This window comes from Dromaius novaehollandiae, chromosome 3 (genome assembly GCF_036370855.1).
Source record: "Dromaius novaehollandiae isolate bDroNov1 chromosome 3, bDroNov1.hap1, whole genome shotgun sequence".
Taxonomy (NCBI): Eukaryota; Metazoa; Chordata; class Aves; order Casuariiformes; family Dromaiidae; genus Dromaius; species Dromaius novaehollandiae.
In genome coordinates this window covers 61,894,864-61,911,528 of record NC_088100.1, presented here as the reverse complement: position 1 = coordinate 61,911,528, position 16,665 = coordinate 61,894,864, and the positions used below count along the sequence as shown (strand labels likewise).

Here is a 16,665-nt window from a genome sequence, read left to right as displayed (position 1 = left end):
TTCTGTTGTTTGCAAATGATTACTGGTCTGGTGTGTGGAAGTTCACAAGACTGAGCCTGTGCACTTTGTTTCTTCATAAGTTATTAAAGTAGATAGTATGGTATGTTTCCTTCCCATTAAAGATGTATATATTTACATATGCATTTATTTTCTCAAAACTTTGTTACATTTATTTCTTCCTCTTGGGTTGTTCTGAGAAGGTGAAGCTAAGTTATGCCATTGGCCACAGTCTACAAACAGAAGCCATGGCCCTTAAAAAGCAATACCTATAATTTTCTTTGGCAGGAAAACCTTTTCCCACTTCCTAGTATCTAGTTCAGTGTAGGCTTATACTGTGGTAACTGGCTGCGGGATGTCATATTAAACTGACCGCAGTGTCTTACACTGACTAGAAACTGTTGCAGTCTTTATTTTGGATCCCCAGTGCATCAAACAAGTACCATATTGTCCATGCCCAGCATTTTAGGGTCAGATCTGATCCCTGCTCAAGTGCGGGGAAAGACTCCTTCAGACTTCATTAACCATTGGATTTGGTCCATAAACTCTTTACAAAAAGTGTATATATTATCATTGTACCTACACTGATTAAAGGGAGTCCAGGAAAGTGAACATTACATTTACACTACATTCTATACTTCAGTGGAATAGTAATCAAAGTAGTTTACCAGAAACGCTGAGAAAGGAAACAGTTTAAGAAAGCAATGTACAAGGCTTCCTTATTCAGAACTATTTGGGGTGGTAAGGACAGGAGAGAACAATGTCACCTTTCTGGTCATTCTTTTCTGGGAAAAAAGTGACTTTCAAATACTTTAATAATACTTAAATACCTACACTGAATCCCTCCCTTTCTTCCTCCTCCCCCACCAGAAAAAGCTGCAGAATCAGTCTTTTGAGCATGATGTATGAATCATGTACTGTGATGTGGCAAAAAAATCCATCATGTTTTAAAATGCACTCAATTATTTCTCAGGTCTCAATTTTAAGACTACAAGCACGCTGAGCAAATAAAAAACTATGTGATGTTTGTAAAAAAATAAAAAAAATAAAAAAACAGTTCACTACAGTTTTGTTCACTAAATAGTTACAGACAGTAAGAAAGTAACTTCTGGAATGTGTAGCAAAGGAGTTTGGATATTATTCTGTATATGATGTGCAAATGATCATAAACCATATTAACCAAAATTAAAGTGATTCCTTTTGTTTCTTGAATGCTATATATGTAATGATAGACTGGATCTGACGAAGCTTTAGCCTAGAATTCTGAACCAGGGAAGTCTGCAATCTTAAAAAGATTATTTAATGTAATGTCTGGCAGAGAATATCATTTGTTTTTAATTCAAATCTGTCTTTGAATTAACAGGGTACAAAGGAAAAAGGAGGAGAAAAAAAGTTGGCATTAGCAATACACCCAGAAAGACTTGCCTTCCACCATAACTGATAGAAAGTAGCAAGTCTCCACTGATTGACCAGCTCAGATTGACAACTGTAAACCTGTTTCAGCTGTTTCTAATAGCATACTAGCACATGCAGTATTATCAAGCTTTTCTGTCAGGTCAGTATCAAAAGGATATAGCTTTCTATGTAAGTTCTAGACCTATGAAATCTTCCTTATGAAACACTACCTAGGTATATGCACAGCTAGGTGGGTAGCATGTCAAATGGAAGATTTCAAAGCCCAGCAACATCACTGGAAAGGACAAAACCTGTTATTCTACTTTTTATTTATATGTTATTGTTTGGAAATTAGAACCTGATTCACTTGTTTTTAAAAAGTCATCCTGGACATGCTTTATTTCAGGGTGATAGTATGTCACCCCTCTACTGCCAACATGCCATACTACTAGGCACAAAAGGTAGAGTGTCCTTTGACATGTGCCACAAACAAGCTGAAAAGAAACAGATTCTCTAACCAGAAGAGCTTTATTCCCATGTCTTCAAATAGCTAAATGACTTATGGGATTTTTGCTACCTAAGGCATCTTTTTAACAGAAGCACATTGCAGTCCCACTGAGCAGACTTGCTATTAACATTTCTTTATGGAGCTTCAGTAGTAGCTATTGCATGTTTAAAAACTACAAATTTATATGTGGTATCATATTCATGTAAAAATAAAATCTAAATAACACCCACTCCAAAGTAGTAATATTGGTTGTAATATTTCCCAGACAAAAATGCCAAAATGTTCACTGAAGTTCTCAAAGCCATTGTTTTGTATTGTACTCCAAATTTTCAGTTTTGCACTTCTGTGAGCATAATTAATTTCAACAAGCAAAAATCAAAAGGATTATGTTCACCAGAGGATATGAATCTTTGTGGGTAGGAAATATTAAAACATGGTAATGCTACTCACAAACTAGTGCAACTCATGTTTCCTGCAAGCATTATTCTGAAAACATCAGAGCATCATGAACCACAGCATACTACAAATGCTATGCACTTTACTGTAAACCAGTTCTGCTCCTGAGTTTCTTACATGCATATGGAAAAGAATATGGACCTGGTATACTATGTCCATCTATACTAACTGAAGATCTGGGAGCTTACATTGACACATGACATTGGATAGTCAAGCCTTTGCTTTTTTAAACAATATTAGCTTAAATTATAGTCTTAAAAATATTTAGCCACAAAATACTAAAGCTCTGATTTTTTTTCTTCAGAACTTAGCAGAGAAGCTTCCCAAAGCTGGTAACTTAGAGGTAGGGCAGTTGACCATGTCCTGGGACAAACAACTCTAGTCTAGTCAACTATGTAACTACTATGTTACTAGTAAATCTATGTAATTGCACCTTAGTGTTTAAGGCTTTATCCTGAGCCTAAAATACTTGAGTCATCTGCATGTTAACCACACAAATGTCACAAATGTTCAGCTGGAACAACATGGAACAACTGAAACTGGCCAACAGCAGCATTAATCCTGACTAGACACTGTAAGACTAGCGTTAATAACTCCTGATAACCTGTTGTCAGTGGAAAGGCTCCAAGATTGCCAGCTCTGCAGACTACAGCGAAAACTCAAACCATCTTTGAATGAGATAGGTATAGCCACCTTGCTATCACAACTCAAACCTCAATGTGGACTAATTTACTTTGCTTCTCACCATATGAGACCTCACTGCAGTAGGTATGTCACTAATATTACCGAATTAGTTTGCATACTACTAGCTTAGGTTCATGATGCTCCAATCTGTTGTGTAAAGATTTTTATAGAGACAAGTAGCTGCACATAGTGTCTTGTTAGTGAGCCTTAACCCTTACGTTGCAAATACCAGACTCCAATCCCCAACCTACCAAACTGTCAAACTAATGCCTGCCCTGAGAGTTTAGCTTGTTCCTTTCCTCACTTTCACCTATTCTCTTCCTCTCTCTCCCCCACTCCTTTAGTGCTTTCTTTTTTGGAAGGAAAATGGTGTGCTTATGAAGGAGAATCTGGGAATCCAACATAACATCAGAAGGCAAATACAATTAAAGAACCTTGCTATACACAGAGGTGGTGCATGAATTTGTCATGCTTCATAACTTCAGAGATTGCTAGGACAAAATGTCAGATTTAGTTTTAATATTTGAGAAGAGATTTTAAAACCAGAGTAATAACTGCAGAAGAAAATGTCCTGTTTTGTTAACAAAAAATCTAAACAACTATATATACATATATATATATATAAAAGTTTGTTTTGGAATCAAGTAACATTGTCATCTAGGGATGAATCTCTGTCCCATCACTGCTTCCTTTACGTGGGTGGAAGCAATAAAAGCATTGCCTTGTAAACATTATAGTGGTTGGGAATAGGTGGTTGAGCGTCTGGAAAAGCTGCAATCCTGAGAACATTTCAAAAGCCTTTTATTTTGAGCTGGGCAGATGGCTATATGGTTAGGCAGCAGGATCATTTCCGTCACTCATCCCTACAGAAATAAAGTTTCAGCAGTGATTTCAGTGAACCAGTGGAAGGGCCAAAGAGAAGGTAGTTCTGCATACTGTAGATATGGGATGCCAAAGAGAAACTGTACAAAAAGTCTTAGTGATTAACACAGAATTCTCTCAGCCTTTTTCCTTTCCTTTACTATAATATTCTATTCTTCCTTTACACTGCGAATGCCATTTTCCTTTTCTCTTCACCTTTCCCTAGCTCCATTTATCTCCTCTACTTTTTGTCCACTCCTCTATTCCATATTTTCTTTTGCAGTGAATGTATTGATTGTTGTTTTTCTTAAGGAATGGTCATTCTGCATCAAGTTTCTTCCCATGTTGACCTTCCTCACTCTTGTTTACCATGTACTTACTTGCTTTCTACCATCACTTCCTCTTTTCTTCCCTGCTATTCTTTCATCAACAAAACTTGTCACTCCCAGGTTTAAGGCACACCTATTAACTGACCACTATATAATTAACAAAGAAACCATGCAAAATGTTTGATTTTCATTCTCGCCTCCATGATTTACTCTTGCAGCTCTTGCATCATGTCTGTCCCTGAAGTGAGAACATTTAAACTGGACCTGTAATGCCAGTATTACAAAACCCACGGAATTTTCCAAGATCACTGGGACCTGTGAAGGGCTTATGTTTTCACTGTTTTGTGCTCTTAGATTACTGATGACCTGGACCTTACCACAAAGATCTTTGAAAAAGTGATTTCCTCTGCAAAAGTGTAAAGAACATAGTAATAAATAATAAATCTCAAGCAAGAACACAGACATCTTATTTCTGTCTTTTAAAAGGCAACGTTGAAATGCAGAAAACATACTGCACAGAGCAAGACACTGCTCTATACTTGCCAGGGGTAGGACAACAGTTACTAATGCCGATAAAAACTGCTTTTAAACAGAGATAACTTGCAAAACATACAGTTCAGTAGTTTTATTCATAAACTGGAGGATACCTGATAAAGTTTGAAATAAGGTGGATAATTCATGTACACTGGCACAGCTATGTAGCAAAAAAAACAAACAAACAAACAAAAAAAAACCAAAAAACACACACCCAAAAACCCACAACAACTTAAAAGATTATCAGCACTGAAACAAGCGTGCCACCTCCTTCTTCCATTACACATCTCCTCTTCAAGATATTTTATGCTCTTCAACAATTTCCTTCTGTTAGTCCACATTCAGTGTCTACAGCCCATGAGAGGGGCTGATTGTCCTGAAACACTTCAGGAGATTCAGTCACTTGAGGTGCCTGAATTATCCTTAAGCCAGCGGAGGCAAAACTTTGAGTTTACACCCAACTTTTTTGAACTAAGAAGAGACAAGTTATTTTAATATATGTAGAGAGATTGTTTTACTTCTCAAAGTAGCATGCAGCAGCTCTACCCTCACTTTGTTCTTGACACTGTTACTACATACTATTGCTCCCTACCATCATTCAAAGGACAGGAATGCTTTAAGGCCTGATAACTGTTCATTCAGTGGGGTATTATCAATGGAAGACACTGTCATACTATAACTCTCTAAATATCTTTCAAAACCATTCAGGAGTCTGGTTTTGGCAAGAGAGAGAAAAAAAAGATAAAACAGAGTCCACAACTGTCAAGCTAGAATCTAAAATACTTCTATTTATTGCTTGTCCCATTGCGTAAGTACATAACCTTCTGGAAGGCATTACCACATGAGCCAGTATCAAAGTACACAGATTTTACCTCTGGCTTTCTTGTTTTTATTACTTGCCATGTAAGGATTTTTTTTTGGGGGGGGGGGGGGGGGAGAGAGAAAGAGAAAGAGAAATGTACTACACGCTAGCCAAAGAAATAAGTTAACTTCTATTTATACATCTAGAAAATAGAAAGCAGATGACTCTTGATATTTAATCAGCAGGTAGGTTTTACCAAAACCTAAGGATAAACAGGACTGAAAAGTGATCTTTACTTTTGAGGAAAAAAAAATAAATACCATACTTTCAAAACAATTCTTTTACTTAGCACAGCAAACTATGAACAGAGATCCCTGCATGCTGTTTTTTTAGTGGAATGACATATGAATACACAGTAAAAACAGAATCAGAAGAAACTGGCAGTATTATGCCAAGTCAAAACTGTTGTCCAAACAAGCTGCGCTTGACCCATGAAAAGCAGGAGTGTGGAAGAAAATATGGTCTTGAGCAATTCCCACACTCCTAGCCCCCCCAAAAATCCATTTTCGACAAACTTAAAGCTCTTTGATTAACAGTATTGTCACAGAAGTCATAAAAGGAACGGTATAAGAAGGGCTTCAACAGGGTACTGATAATACCACCAAATATACCAAATGAATCCACATTCATTTTCATTTTCCCATGCAGATGCTATTGCTACTGCCACCATTACATGGATATTAGGCTGAACGGAAAGATGCAGTGATTTTAAAGACTAAGGAAAGAAAACCTGTAAAACACTGTAGGACTATAAGAAGTGACAAAAGTGCAGATTCACTAAGGGAAAAAACACAGTACTGAAAGTATTAAAGCCAATCACTATAACTCTTTACTAAGCTCACTGATACCTGATCACAGGGATACCTTTCACCCTGACTCCTTTGGCTGTCTTCCCAACATGAAGGCCAGGCTGGCAAAGAGACATTATTTACCTCTACATTCTTTGAATATAGTCCCTCAAAAAAGAAAAAGGAGACTATGGAAATTTGTTGCTTCACAACACAAAAATAGTTTATTTCAGACAGAAAGGAACTCAAGAACATAGCATAATGGAAGATAAATGGGAGATTCTGATCACCAATTTTGTGTAACCAGCTGTAATAGTTTCACATTTTGTAATCCTAAATACAATAAGAAAAAAAAGAAAACACACACACACACACACACACACACACAGAGTAACAACCCAAACTTGTTTGCCCAAATACTATTGTATATTTAAAGGCATCTTCATCTGTCATTATGCAGCAGAACTGGGAAAAGATTCAGACTCATCTGGTTTTCAGTAACATGAAATTTCACCTTTTCTCATTAATTTCCTTTTCTCCTTAGCTATCTTATTTGCTCAGCAATGAATGGTTAAATAACATCCCATTTGGTAAAACAAAGTTTTAGCAGAAGTCCTTATTTATACTAGTTTCCCTAGCACTTCAAAACACCCCAGTTACAGTAAGACCCACTGTTCTCTTAGAAGTACCCTTAAAGAAAAGTTTTTACACAGTTGCCCTGTGCAACTTTATATAGAAAAGGAAAGTACTTTTTTGCTTTTTCAGTGAAGAAAGTAAGTATATTTTTAGACTGTTTTGATAGCTTTTCTGTCTTATTTTCAAAATACCATTCCAATGCTGATCATTATGAAATAGCTTCTGTGAAAATAGTATGTACTAATGTTTGATTCAAATGGGACACTACCGTGATGCAGTGTATTGCCAAGTTCTACTAGAAAAACTTTCTTTAAAAGAAGTATTTATCCAATTCCCATAGGGTTTAATCAGTGAGGTTTGACAGTGTATCAATTTCTAATGCCAGCTCCAAGGTAAGAAACTTTTCAAACCTGTCATATTTTCAAAACCTTTAAATTTGCTCCACTCCTTTCAGCCAACAGAAGTGTGCTTCCATGGTTAGTCAAATTAAAACAATTCACTCCTTGTGTAATTCTACTGATATTACTGAAAGAATGCCAAGGAAAAATTTCAAACAGCAGAAGTTAGAAGCAAGCCTTGCATAATTTTTTTATATCTTTGACCTTGCCTGAAATCTGACAGTTTTAGCACAGTAACTGAATTGTTCTGAATTCAATTCAGTAATTATCTGCATGGAAAATTCTATTAATTTAAACTATTTATGTGTCCCTTATTATTCTAGCATCCAAGAGCCTTGGAGAACTACATTTAAGTGGTGCCAGCGCCAGGAGCACGCTCCCCCTTCCCAAGAGCTTTGCTTTCTGTGCTCAAGGCCAGCTCTCTGATGTCAGTGCAGCTGTTTGAGAGCAATGTTTGGGAAACCTTGACCAGTCTTGAAGACAACTCTGAAAAAATCTGAAAAAAGCCTCAGCAGCAGCTCCCCCATCTCCTGAGCTGCATTTCAGCCACATTCATCTTGGCCAAGCACCCCATTGCTCCAGACCCTGACCCACACTTGACTTCCTGAACCTGCCTCATCACCTACAGACTTCCTATCAATCTGGACTCAGCTGCACCAACTTAGTGTCCCCAGACCTGCTCTGCTCACCTTGCTCAGACAGTATAGGACTGTCCTTGCCAGTGAGGCCACTGTTTCTGCCTGCCTTATTGTCATGCTTGGCTACAGGTTTACCTTCCCTCTCAGTACAGCCTGCCCTTGGCTGTTCCCTGACAGGGAGACAAACACTATTACTGCAAAATGAAAGAGAGGATGGATTTAGTCTGAGCTCTGGAACACACAGGCAAGGCATCTGAGCCCGCAGGCACCAGTCATGGCCCTCGCTGCTTGTTTGTGTGGTCTGAGTGGACCAAATAGGGGCTGAACACATGACAGTCTAATCCACCAGAAAATGAGTGAAAAAAATCCATGTTGTACCTAGGACTTTAAGTTTCAACTAAGTAGCCAGCAGGCAATGTTGACAAAAGTATGCAAGTCATGCATGTAGATGGACTTAAGTCTATTCTAAGCTCGGCACTGTAGCAGTAGTCAAGGAAACCAAAGGCATTCATACACTGCACTCAGAGGTGTGACGGAAGCCAGCAAGATGGTCTAAAATCCTCTTGCTCAGCTATGTGAGAAAGTACATTGTAGCCTGTGCTGAACTCCACACTCCAGTCTACCTTGATAGCAACACCTAAGCTACCCAGCTGAAAGTCAGCTCAGGTATGGTCAGAAGAGTTGCAATCACACCTTCAACTGCAACACAGCCATATCCAAAGTGAGGTTGTCTACAGTCACACAAGAACAGTGATTTCTAAGTAGAAATATATGCATTGACCATCCTTATTCTGCCTAGGCAGAGATTTTTTTATGCAAGTGTATTTCTTTTAAAATAGACAAGCCTTAAATCCTGCAAGTGTTTCTTTGAATAATATTTTCATTTTACATCAGCTCCTGTCATCTAGGATAGGATATGCTGAAGCAAAAAAATGCAAGTAAACCAAGAGTATGAGTCAACCCTTCAAAGTTAGAATGGCTAAATACTTTCTGGCTTTTTACTGTAGGAGAGCAAGGTTATGATTTTTGTCTTCAATACCCAACATAAGGGTATCTATTTGAAGAACAGAAATTATTGGTTTATAACTCCCTGTATATAATGACAAATATTTGCAAAGCCTTGCCTGAAAAGTGAGATGACTGAAGAGCAACATTAAAAGTGACTGTGATTTTAAAGTGTCCAAAAACTGAGTTTTCTTTTAAGTGAATAAATTGGGCAACATCCTATGTACTTACTGTTGTAAATGTATTGTAATCTGATGCATTTGAGCAATATCAACAGCAAATGCAATCAGAAAACTTCTTCAGTCAATTATCAGCATTGTTTTCACTACAAATCTTCAGAATTCGAAACAAACTATCACTGAAGCTGGAAAGTTGTAATGTTGATGAAAGAGGCAATATATTTACTGTAAAATACCCCTGTTTCCAAACATTGAAATGGACTTTTCTCCAAATAGGAAAATACTGCAGATTGTTCAGAAATATTAAAGCAGTTCTTGGCCAGAGTGTTTCAAAGCCATCTACCATATCCTAGATGTTAACAGGTGATTTAAGTTAAGGCCATCCCCTTACTGTCATTTTATCCTCTGGCAAAACAGAAGGTAATGTGAACTGCCCCTACGCCCCCCCCAAAAAAGGAAAAAACACAAACAAAAAACATACCAGTCAACCACTAACTTTATTGTTAAGCTGTGTTCTAAGAAACTCTGCACAAGGGAAGAAAAAAAAAAAAAAAAAAAAAAAAAAAAAAAGGCCATCAAGTTCAATTCAACATTCACAGGAGCAAGTAGTATTAGTGAGGACCCATACAAGGGTGTAAGAAGGGGAAGAGGCAAGGTACGTAAAACAATACAAAAAGGTTGGAATGGAATAATTGAGGGCCACAGAAGGAATCAAATGCAAAGCTCAAGACTCCAGGTCTCCCAACGTCAGTCACAGCAAAAGTAACCGAAAGAGAACAGGATCTTCAAATCAGTTGGAGTCAGTGCTGAAGAACTGACTGATAGCCACAAAATGCCTAAATCAGAGTTCACTGAAGTCAGTAAGCACATTCCCAATGGCAGACCTGGGGCTCAAACACTTTGCCGTCACTGTCTGTCTCCTCACACCAGTTACATTAATTCTTGAGCTTGTATGATGAACACAAAAGGGAAATCCATGAATTTGGGGTTAGTTTTCTGTGCAGTGTGTTCCTCAGAATCAGAACCTTATTACAGCCACACAGCAGCAACAGCAGAAGACAAGACAACAAGTTAATCCAGTGATCACACGCCTCTCAGGAGTCTGAAGCCCGAGAGCCTAAGTGCATTGGCTCTGGGCCAATGCACTGCTTCAGTAAATCCAATACATTTTCCACCTGCTCTCTCACTAGCAGCTCCCTGTCTTTCCCTCTCCAACAGGAGATGTAGAAGAGAAAATAAGATGATGTTGGCCCCAAAAGCCATCTCTTTCACAGCCTGAACAAGCCCTGCTCCCTCAGCCACTGCTCAAAGAGCAAGAGCTCCAGCCCCCAACCACCTTAGCAGCCCTGTGCTGAACTCACTCCAGTTTATGAACTTCTTTCTTGTACCTGTGGGGGGTGAACATGGCCACAGTATTCCCAATGAGGTGTAACAAGCACTGAACACAGAGAAATAAAAACATCTACTGATTTGCCAGTCTGTTGGTATAGCCCAGTATGCTGTTAGCCTTCCCCTCTAGATGAAAAGACCACTGATGTCAGTGCAGAGGTCATCTGCTCCCCAAAATCACCACCTTTATCATGGCACCTTCACTGGCTTCAGTCCACCAGTGATTATAAGGTTTTGCCCCACCAACCGCCTAAGTCTAATCTAGACATCAATAAATATCCAAAAGGAACAGCAGCCAAACCTACAGGAGTACAGCCACATATCCTGTATTACAGACCAATACAGACGCAATGAGAAGCAACCAGTCATAAAAAAAACACACACATGCGCACACACACATGCACGTGCACACACACACAGCTTTCTGGAAGCACATCCCAAGAGCTATACTGTCTTAATTTGATAAGTAAAATTGTTTTAATTCAGAGGGTTAGAAGTTCTATCTGCCCTCCCTGGGAACTGCCAAAGGCAATGTAATAGAAGAAAATTTCAGAACACTCTTAATGTTTGATATATGCATAAAACATCTAAGAAAAAAAATCTAATCTAAGAAAAAAAGTGAGATAGAATTAACAATAAAAAGGTACAACAAGGAAAAAATCCCAGACTTACAAAATATTTTTCTTGTTAAAAACACCAGAGGATTTTAAACTTTACAATTTACTATCTTTATGTACTCTGAAATGCTTGACTGAATCTTTAGAAAGGACTAGCATACTTTCAATGTCCAAGAAGCCTGGAATTTATCTGAAATTTTTGAAAATGTTTTTCTAATCAGGAGATCTCAAGTTATAAAACTTGTAGTAGCTTTTTCTAAGGAAAGGGTCAATTTAAATGAGTTTTCCAGTTATGGAAGAGTGCAGAAGTGTCAGAAATGAGGAATTTTTTTTTTTTTTTTTTTTTAAACATTTGGGCATTAAGTGCACTGAACTTACCATTTAATTGAAACAAAGAGAACCAGACCAAAAAGCAGTGCCTGATAGTAATCTGCAAATTGGAATAGAAAACATCAAACCTAAGTAAGAATTACACTGCTCTTCGGTGGCAGCAAGCTGTTTCATCAGACTACGGTAGTGGGTGAGCCTAGAGAGGCTACAAACAGGCAACCATACGCTGGACTTTGATGGACAAAGGTAAGAGTCTGGAAAACTGGCAAGGCCATACATGAAAAGGTATGCACGGAGATTATATAAATGGATAAAAGGATCATCATATCTCACAGCTACTCAAAGCTGGACTTTTTATACAATTGCCTTAGGAAAGCACCAAGGGTTAATAAGTCCCTGTAGGCCTGTCTCATAATTCAGAGAAGAATACATTCCTCTCTGTATAGCTGCAACAGAAGGGTTACAAACAGGCTAGGAAAGCCCACAGCTAAGCTAGATTAAATCTGCCATTGTAAGACCTGCTAAAAGTGGAGGTTAATCTATACCACTTCCTTATCGACCCACATCCTCCCTCAGCCAACATACATTCAGTTAAATACTGCCATATAAAACAAAGCAGCTTCTGGAACAACCATCAAAACTCATGGGTAGATTCTACATGGCTCAACCTTATGTATATAGCAACTTTGCAATTCTTCTGTAATTGGGCAAGGTAGTCTCATGGATAGAAGATGCTAACACACATGTGTTCATAAAATCTACCAATTTCTATGGATGTCATGCATAGAGACTTGAATGAAATGCATTCATGGTTTTTACAAAAAGTTCAACAGAAACTTACATGAAACCAGATCTTCCCATCTACTGAACCAGAGGAAGTAATGGTGCTTGCAACTACAGTAAATGCAGGCAAATGGAGTTTAACTGTGCCTAATTTGAGCAATATCACTTTCATTTTTTCTTGCAGCAGAGTCTGGAACACCAAGCAGGTAAGCTGACTCACTTCTTACCTCTACATTGGAATAACATCATCAGTGCATTATAAATAAATTGGTTTGTGGAAAAGGAAGAACTTGCAATTCTAACTCCAGCTTTCCACTCTTATGACCTAATATGATGTTTAGGTTAAATATATTCTTGTTTTTAGTCAATCCAGTATCATCTGCTATTTTTGGAACGCCTTTCAAGTTCCCTAAATATTCTAAATTATCAGTGTCTGAAGTAGCTGTAAACAATGGTGTATGGTTGTTTATATGTAGAACTTTAATTATTTCTGTAGAGATGACGTGTACTTCACCTTAAAATTTTATTCTGCACAGGATGAGTGTTTTGCCAATTCTGAAGGGAAAACTGTGGGTTGGAAAATAAGGCCTTAATTCAGAAGAGCATTTATGTATGTTCAAGAGTTTTAACTTGTGCTTAACTCCAGTTCTATAGTGACTATACTAGCTAGATAGCTAATCACTTTGTTGTATTAGAGCCTAAAACACTTGAAGTAATAAACTTAAGATGCTGGTACATATGATTATATTTCACTATAACTAGGTGTTCTGAAACCTGGAAAGAGGTGGGCTGTTTTCATCATCACAGCTTTCTGGCAAGCACCAGTCAACTGCAATGGCTTTTATGGCTCAAGCGAACCTTCCCAGAAGGGAGCAAAGTAAGGAAAGCAGCTACAACCCACAACCTTTATTTTTCAGAGAACTTTTCAATCAGCACAGCTGACAAAATAACTGCTATACAGAAGTTACCACAGACCTTTAGGTGAAGTTCAGCATTTTTCTTATGATACAGTTCTGAAAAAGCTTGCAAATGCAACTTGCAAGTTGTGTGTCAGAATGTATGATCCATATGGAGTTAGTATGATTGGATTTCCAGTTCATTTGAACTAGTAAGCAGATTATACAACTAAAGGTATCTCAATCCTTAAGCTTTAATGCTTTTAAAGAGTACTGCTTATGGATAAATATAAGTAATAAAATATACTGTAGTTCCACAGAAGCTGCCTTCCAAGAATGCCTGAGTTTTTTACTTTGTTAATGATTTTAGCCTCACAATTACTGTCTGGAAGGTCTTATTTTCACATCTCTACAGGGAGGATAATTATAACACAGCTAAAACTGGAAACTGACCTACCTGCTAACTACGGCTTTGGACACAGGGCCCTTCAAACCAGCCTGAAAGTACCTCCAGAGCAGGGTTCGGAAACAAGCTTTCAATCCCCAGTGCTTGAAGTTTAGCAAAAAGTAAGTTTCTATACTTCCTCTGCCCTTTGGACGCTTGAATTCTTTTTTTGCTTTTCTGGCCATATTTTCCTACTTTAATCTGTTTTTGTCTTCCCCGCTGTGTCCCCTGTGCCAAACAGCTCAAACTACATCAGGAAAAGAGGAGAATCACTAATATTTCAAAAGATTCAAGATGATTCAAACCCAATTATTGTCAAGAGGATAAAATAAACCAACTGAAAAACTAAGAATTCCCTCTTCCAGATAGCTAGCCCTTTATGGCAATAAAATGGATAGGTAACAGAAAGGTAAGTGCCATGCTTCGGTCTCGGATTAGCTTTTAATGCAGAAAGGGTAAAACTATGTTCCAGCACTGCCAGTAGCGCTCACAGCATCCTGAGCAGCCTGTGGTGCTGAAAATTGCATCCTTCTCCAGACACTACTAACTATCTTGCTTGCAGGCCTAGTTCAAGGTCATCCATCAGCAACATCCACAGCCAGGATAAGGCCAGTCACAGGCACACCTACAGGGTGACCGGCACACCTACAGGGTGACCGGCACACCTACAGGGTGACCGGCACACCAGTGTTTAGGAAGAGAGTGATGTTATGAGCTTTCTAACTCTTGGCTCAGACTCCTTCAACTACAAAAGCAGATGCCGGGATCTCAGCTTGAGACCGGAGGCACGGGACTCCCTCAGGGCTTTTGGAGGCCCTGCTGCGCTAAGCCCCCGGCCCGGCAGCGACCGCACCCCACGGAGCGAGGCGCGAGGATGCGGAGGGCGCCCCCGCCCCAGGCGGCGCCACGTCCCTTCGCCGTCCGCGAGGCGAGACACCTGCCCGCTGCCGGCTGCTGCCTCGCCGCCCTGCCGCCCGAGCGAGCCCTGGCTGGCGCTCAGCGGCGCCGCAGCGCCCCGCGGCCGCCCGCCTCCCCCACCCGCCGCTGAGCGCCGTTAACGGCCACCGCCGCGGAGAGTCGTTAACGGCTCCCGCGAGCTGCCCGCCCCCCTCAGCCTCTGCTCGCCGCACTGCGGCGGGCCCCGCCGGCACCCCCGGCGAGGCTTGGCGGCCGGCCCTTACCAGGGAGAGCACTTTATAGGTGTTGGGGTCTTTGCCGCTCGGGGCTGCTTTGTCCGGCTCCTCAGCCACCTCCAGGGCGGGGAGCATGGGCACGGCGGCAGCCTGCTGCTCGCCGTCGGCCGCCCCCCTCCCGCCGAGACGGTGCTCATGGCTGTTCCCCGCCGGGGTCTTCTCGCCGTTGCCCTGCATAGTTCCCCGCAACTCTGCCCTCTGGCTGCGGCGGCCGCCGATATTAATAGGGCGGCGGAGCGCGGTATGGCCCCGCCTACCCCCCCCGGTAGCGCGGGCGGCGGCGGCCCCGCTCCTCCGCGGGCAGCCCGCGAGGCGCTGCCCGGCCCGGCTCGGCCCGGCGGGGAGGTGGCCGGCGGCACCGGGCGCGGCGGCCCGCGCTTTGCGGCTCTCCCCACTCGTTTCCCCCGCCTCGGCCGCGGTGGGGTTTCCATGCACGTCTATACACTCACAGTCGCGTATACCTATGCGTTCACACCTGTGCGGGCACACGCCCGGGGGGCAGCATAAAGTCGTAGGTTTGTGCGTGAGTGAATCGTGTGTGTGTAAATACATACATGTATATATATATATAAATTATTTCCAGTTAAAGAGTCTAGTTGTTCCGAAGCCGTTCAGCGTGCCGTCACAGCTAGCTGTGACATAACGCTGCTGCAAAATAGAGGCTGGAGGAGGGCGGCGAGTGATGTTTACGAGGGCGAGCAGCACCGCCTTCCTCCCCGTGGAAAGGGCAGCCCGCTTGCTGGCACCAGCTTTCCAGAACTGGGCCCTGCCCGCGGCCCCCACGCGCAAGGCCAGGGCGCAGGTATGCCAGGGGTCGGGGACTCGCCACGCCGTGTGGCAACTGCTGCCCCATCATTCCTGCCAGAGTGGCAGGCCTAACCCTTAGTATAGCTTTACAATTCGAGCTTATTTTTTTGCTGGCATTTTATTTCCTGCTGCTTATATTTGCAGTGTTAACAGGCTGAAAATATGTCTTTCTCTGCCAGTTTTAGCTAACCTTCATTTCTTTCCGGGTAAGATTTTTGCTCTAGTTTGCCTACCCACTTGGAAGCTGGCAGCAGTTTCTGCACCAGCTGTTACTTCCACGGAAATTCCCATCACGGGCAGGTTCTGCTTATGGTCACTGAAGTGATTTTGGGGGGCCAAATCCTTCATTCCTTTTGCTCTGAGGCAACGTTGGGTTAACTGTTTCAAATCCAGGTCATGTGCAGGACGTTACAGCGTTAGAGTGAACCAGACATTATATTTAGGTATGCTTCTCTGTGTTGTGTTTGGACAGACACTGAATTATCCATGGTTGTGCTTCTTCCTCCTGAGCTGATTCTCACTAAATTCAACTCAACTGTTTGATAAGTGAGAGTCATACTGTAATTTTATTTTGAGACCCTATTTGCTACCGGGGAAGGCCAGCTAGTTCCAAATGTATAGGTATGACTGTTACTGTCAGTTATACATCTACTGTGAGCCTACCTCATGCTTGCCAACTCCAGGGAGTGTAATATTCTTCATTTCTCAAAGGACGTGTAAGTGTTCAGTAACACCAAGAGCTGCAAAGTCTGTTTATGCTGAAAATTGCTAAAAAAAACCTTTTTTAAAATTATTTCTTGTGTGACAATGATTTTGATTTCCTAGGGCTTGAGGAGTCCACGATAGATTTATATTAATGGTCATTGTAGTCAGAAAAGAGTGGCAATGGCATAGTTTCTGGAGAAACACATACTTTCTGAAAAATGGAGAGCAAT

The 16,665-nt window shown here is 40.9% G+C and overlaps 1 protein-coding gene across 2 annotated transcripts in view; it reads right to left on the bottom strand.

Moving 5' to 3' along the window:
* Positions 1–16,665, bottom strand: part of ENPP1 (ectonucleotide pyrophosphatase/phosphodiesterase 1) — a 71,103-nt gene that overhangs the window by 41,493 nt on the left and 12,945 nt on the right. Inside the window, exon 1 of one of the 2 annotated variants that reach the window (XM_026120286.2) lies at positions 14,912–15,173. The exons of the other annotated variant lie outside the window; for it this stretch is intronic. Within the exon in view, the coding sequence (XP_025976071.1) occupies positions 14,912–15,100 (189 nt within the window). The 5' untranslated portion in view covers positions 15,101–15,173. Of the gene's footprint in view, positions 1–14,911; positions 15,174–16,665 lie in introns of those variants that run through there. 2 annotated transcript variants of the gene reach the window in all.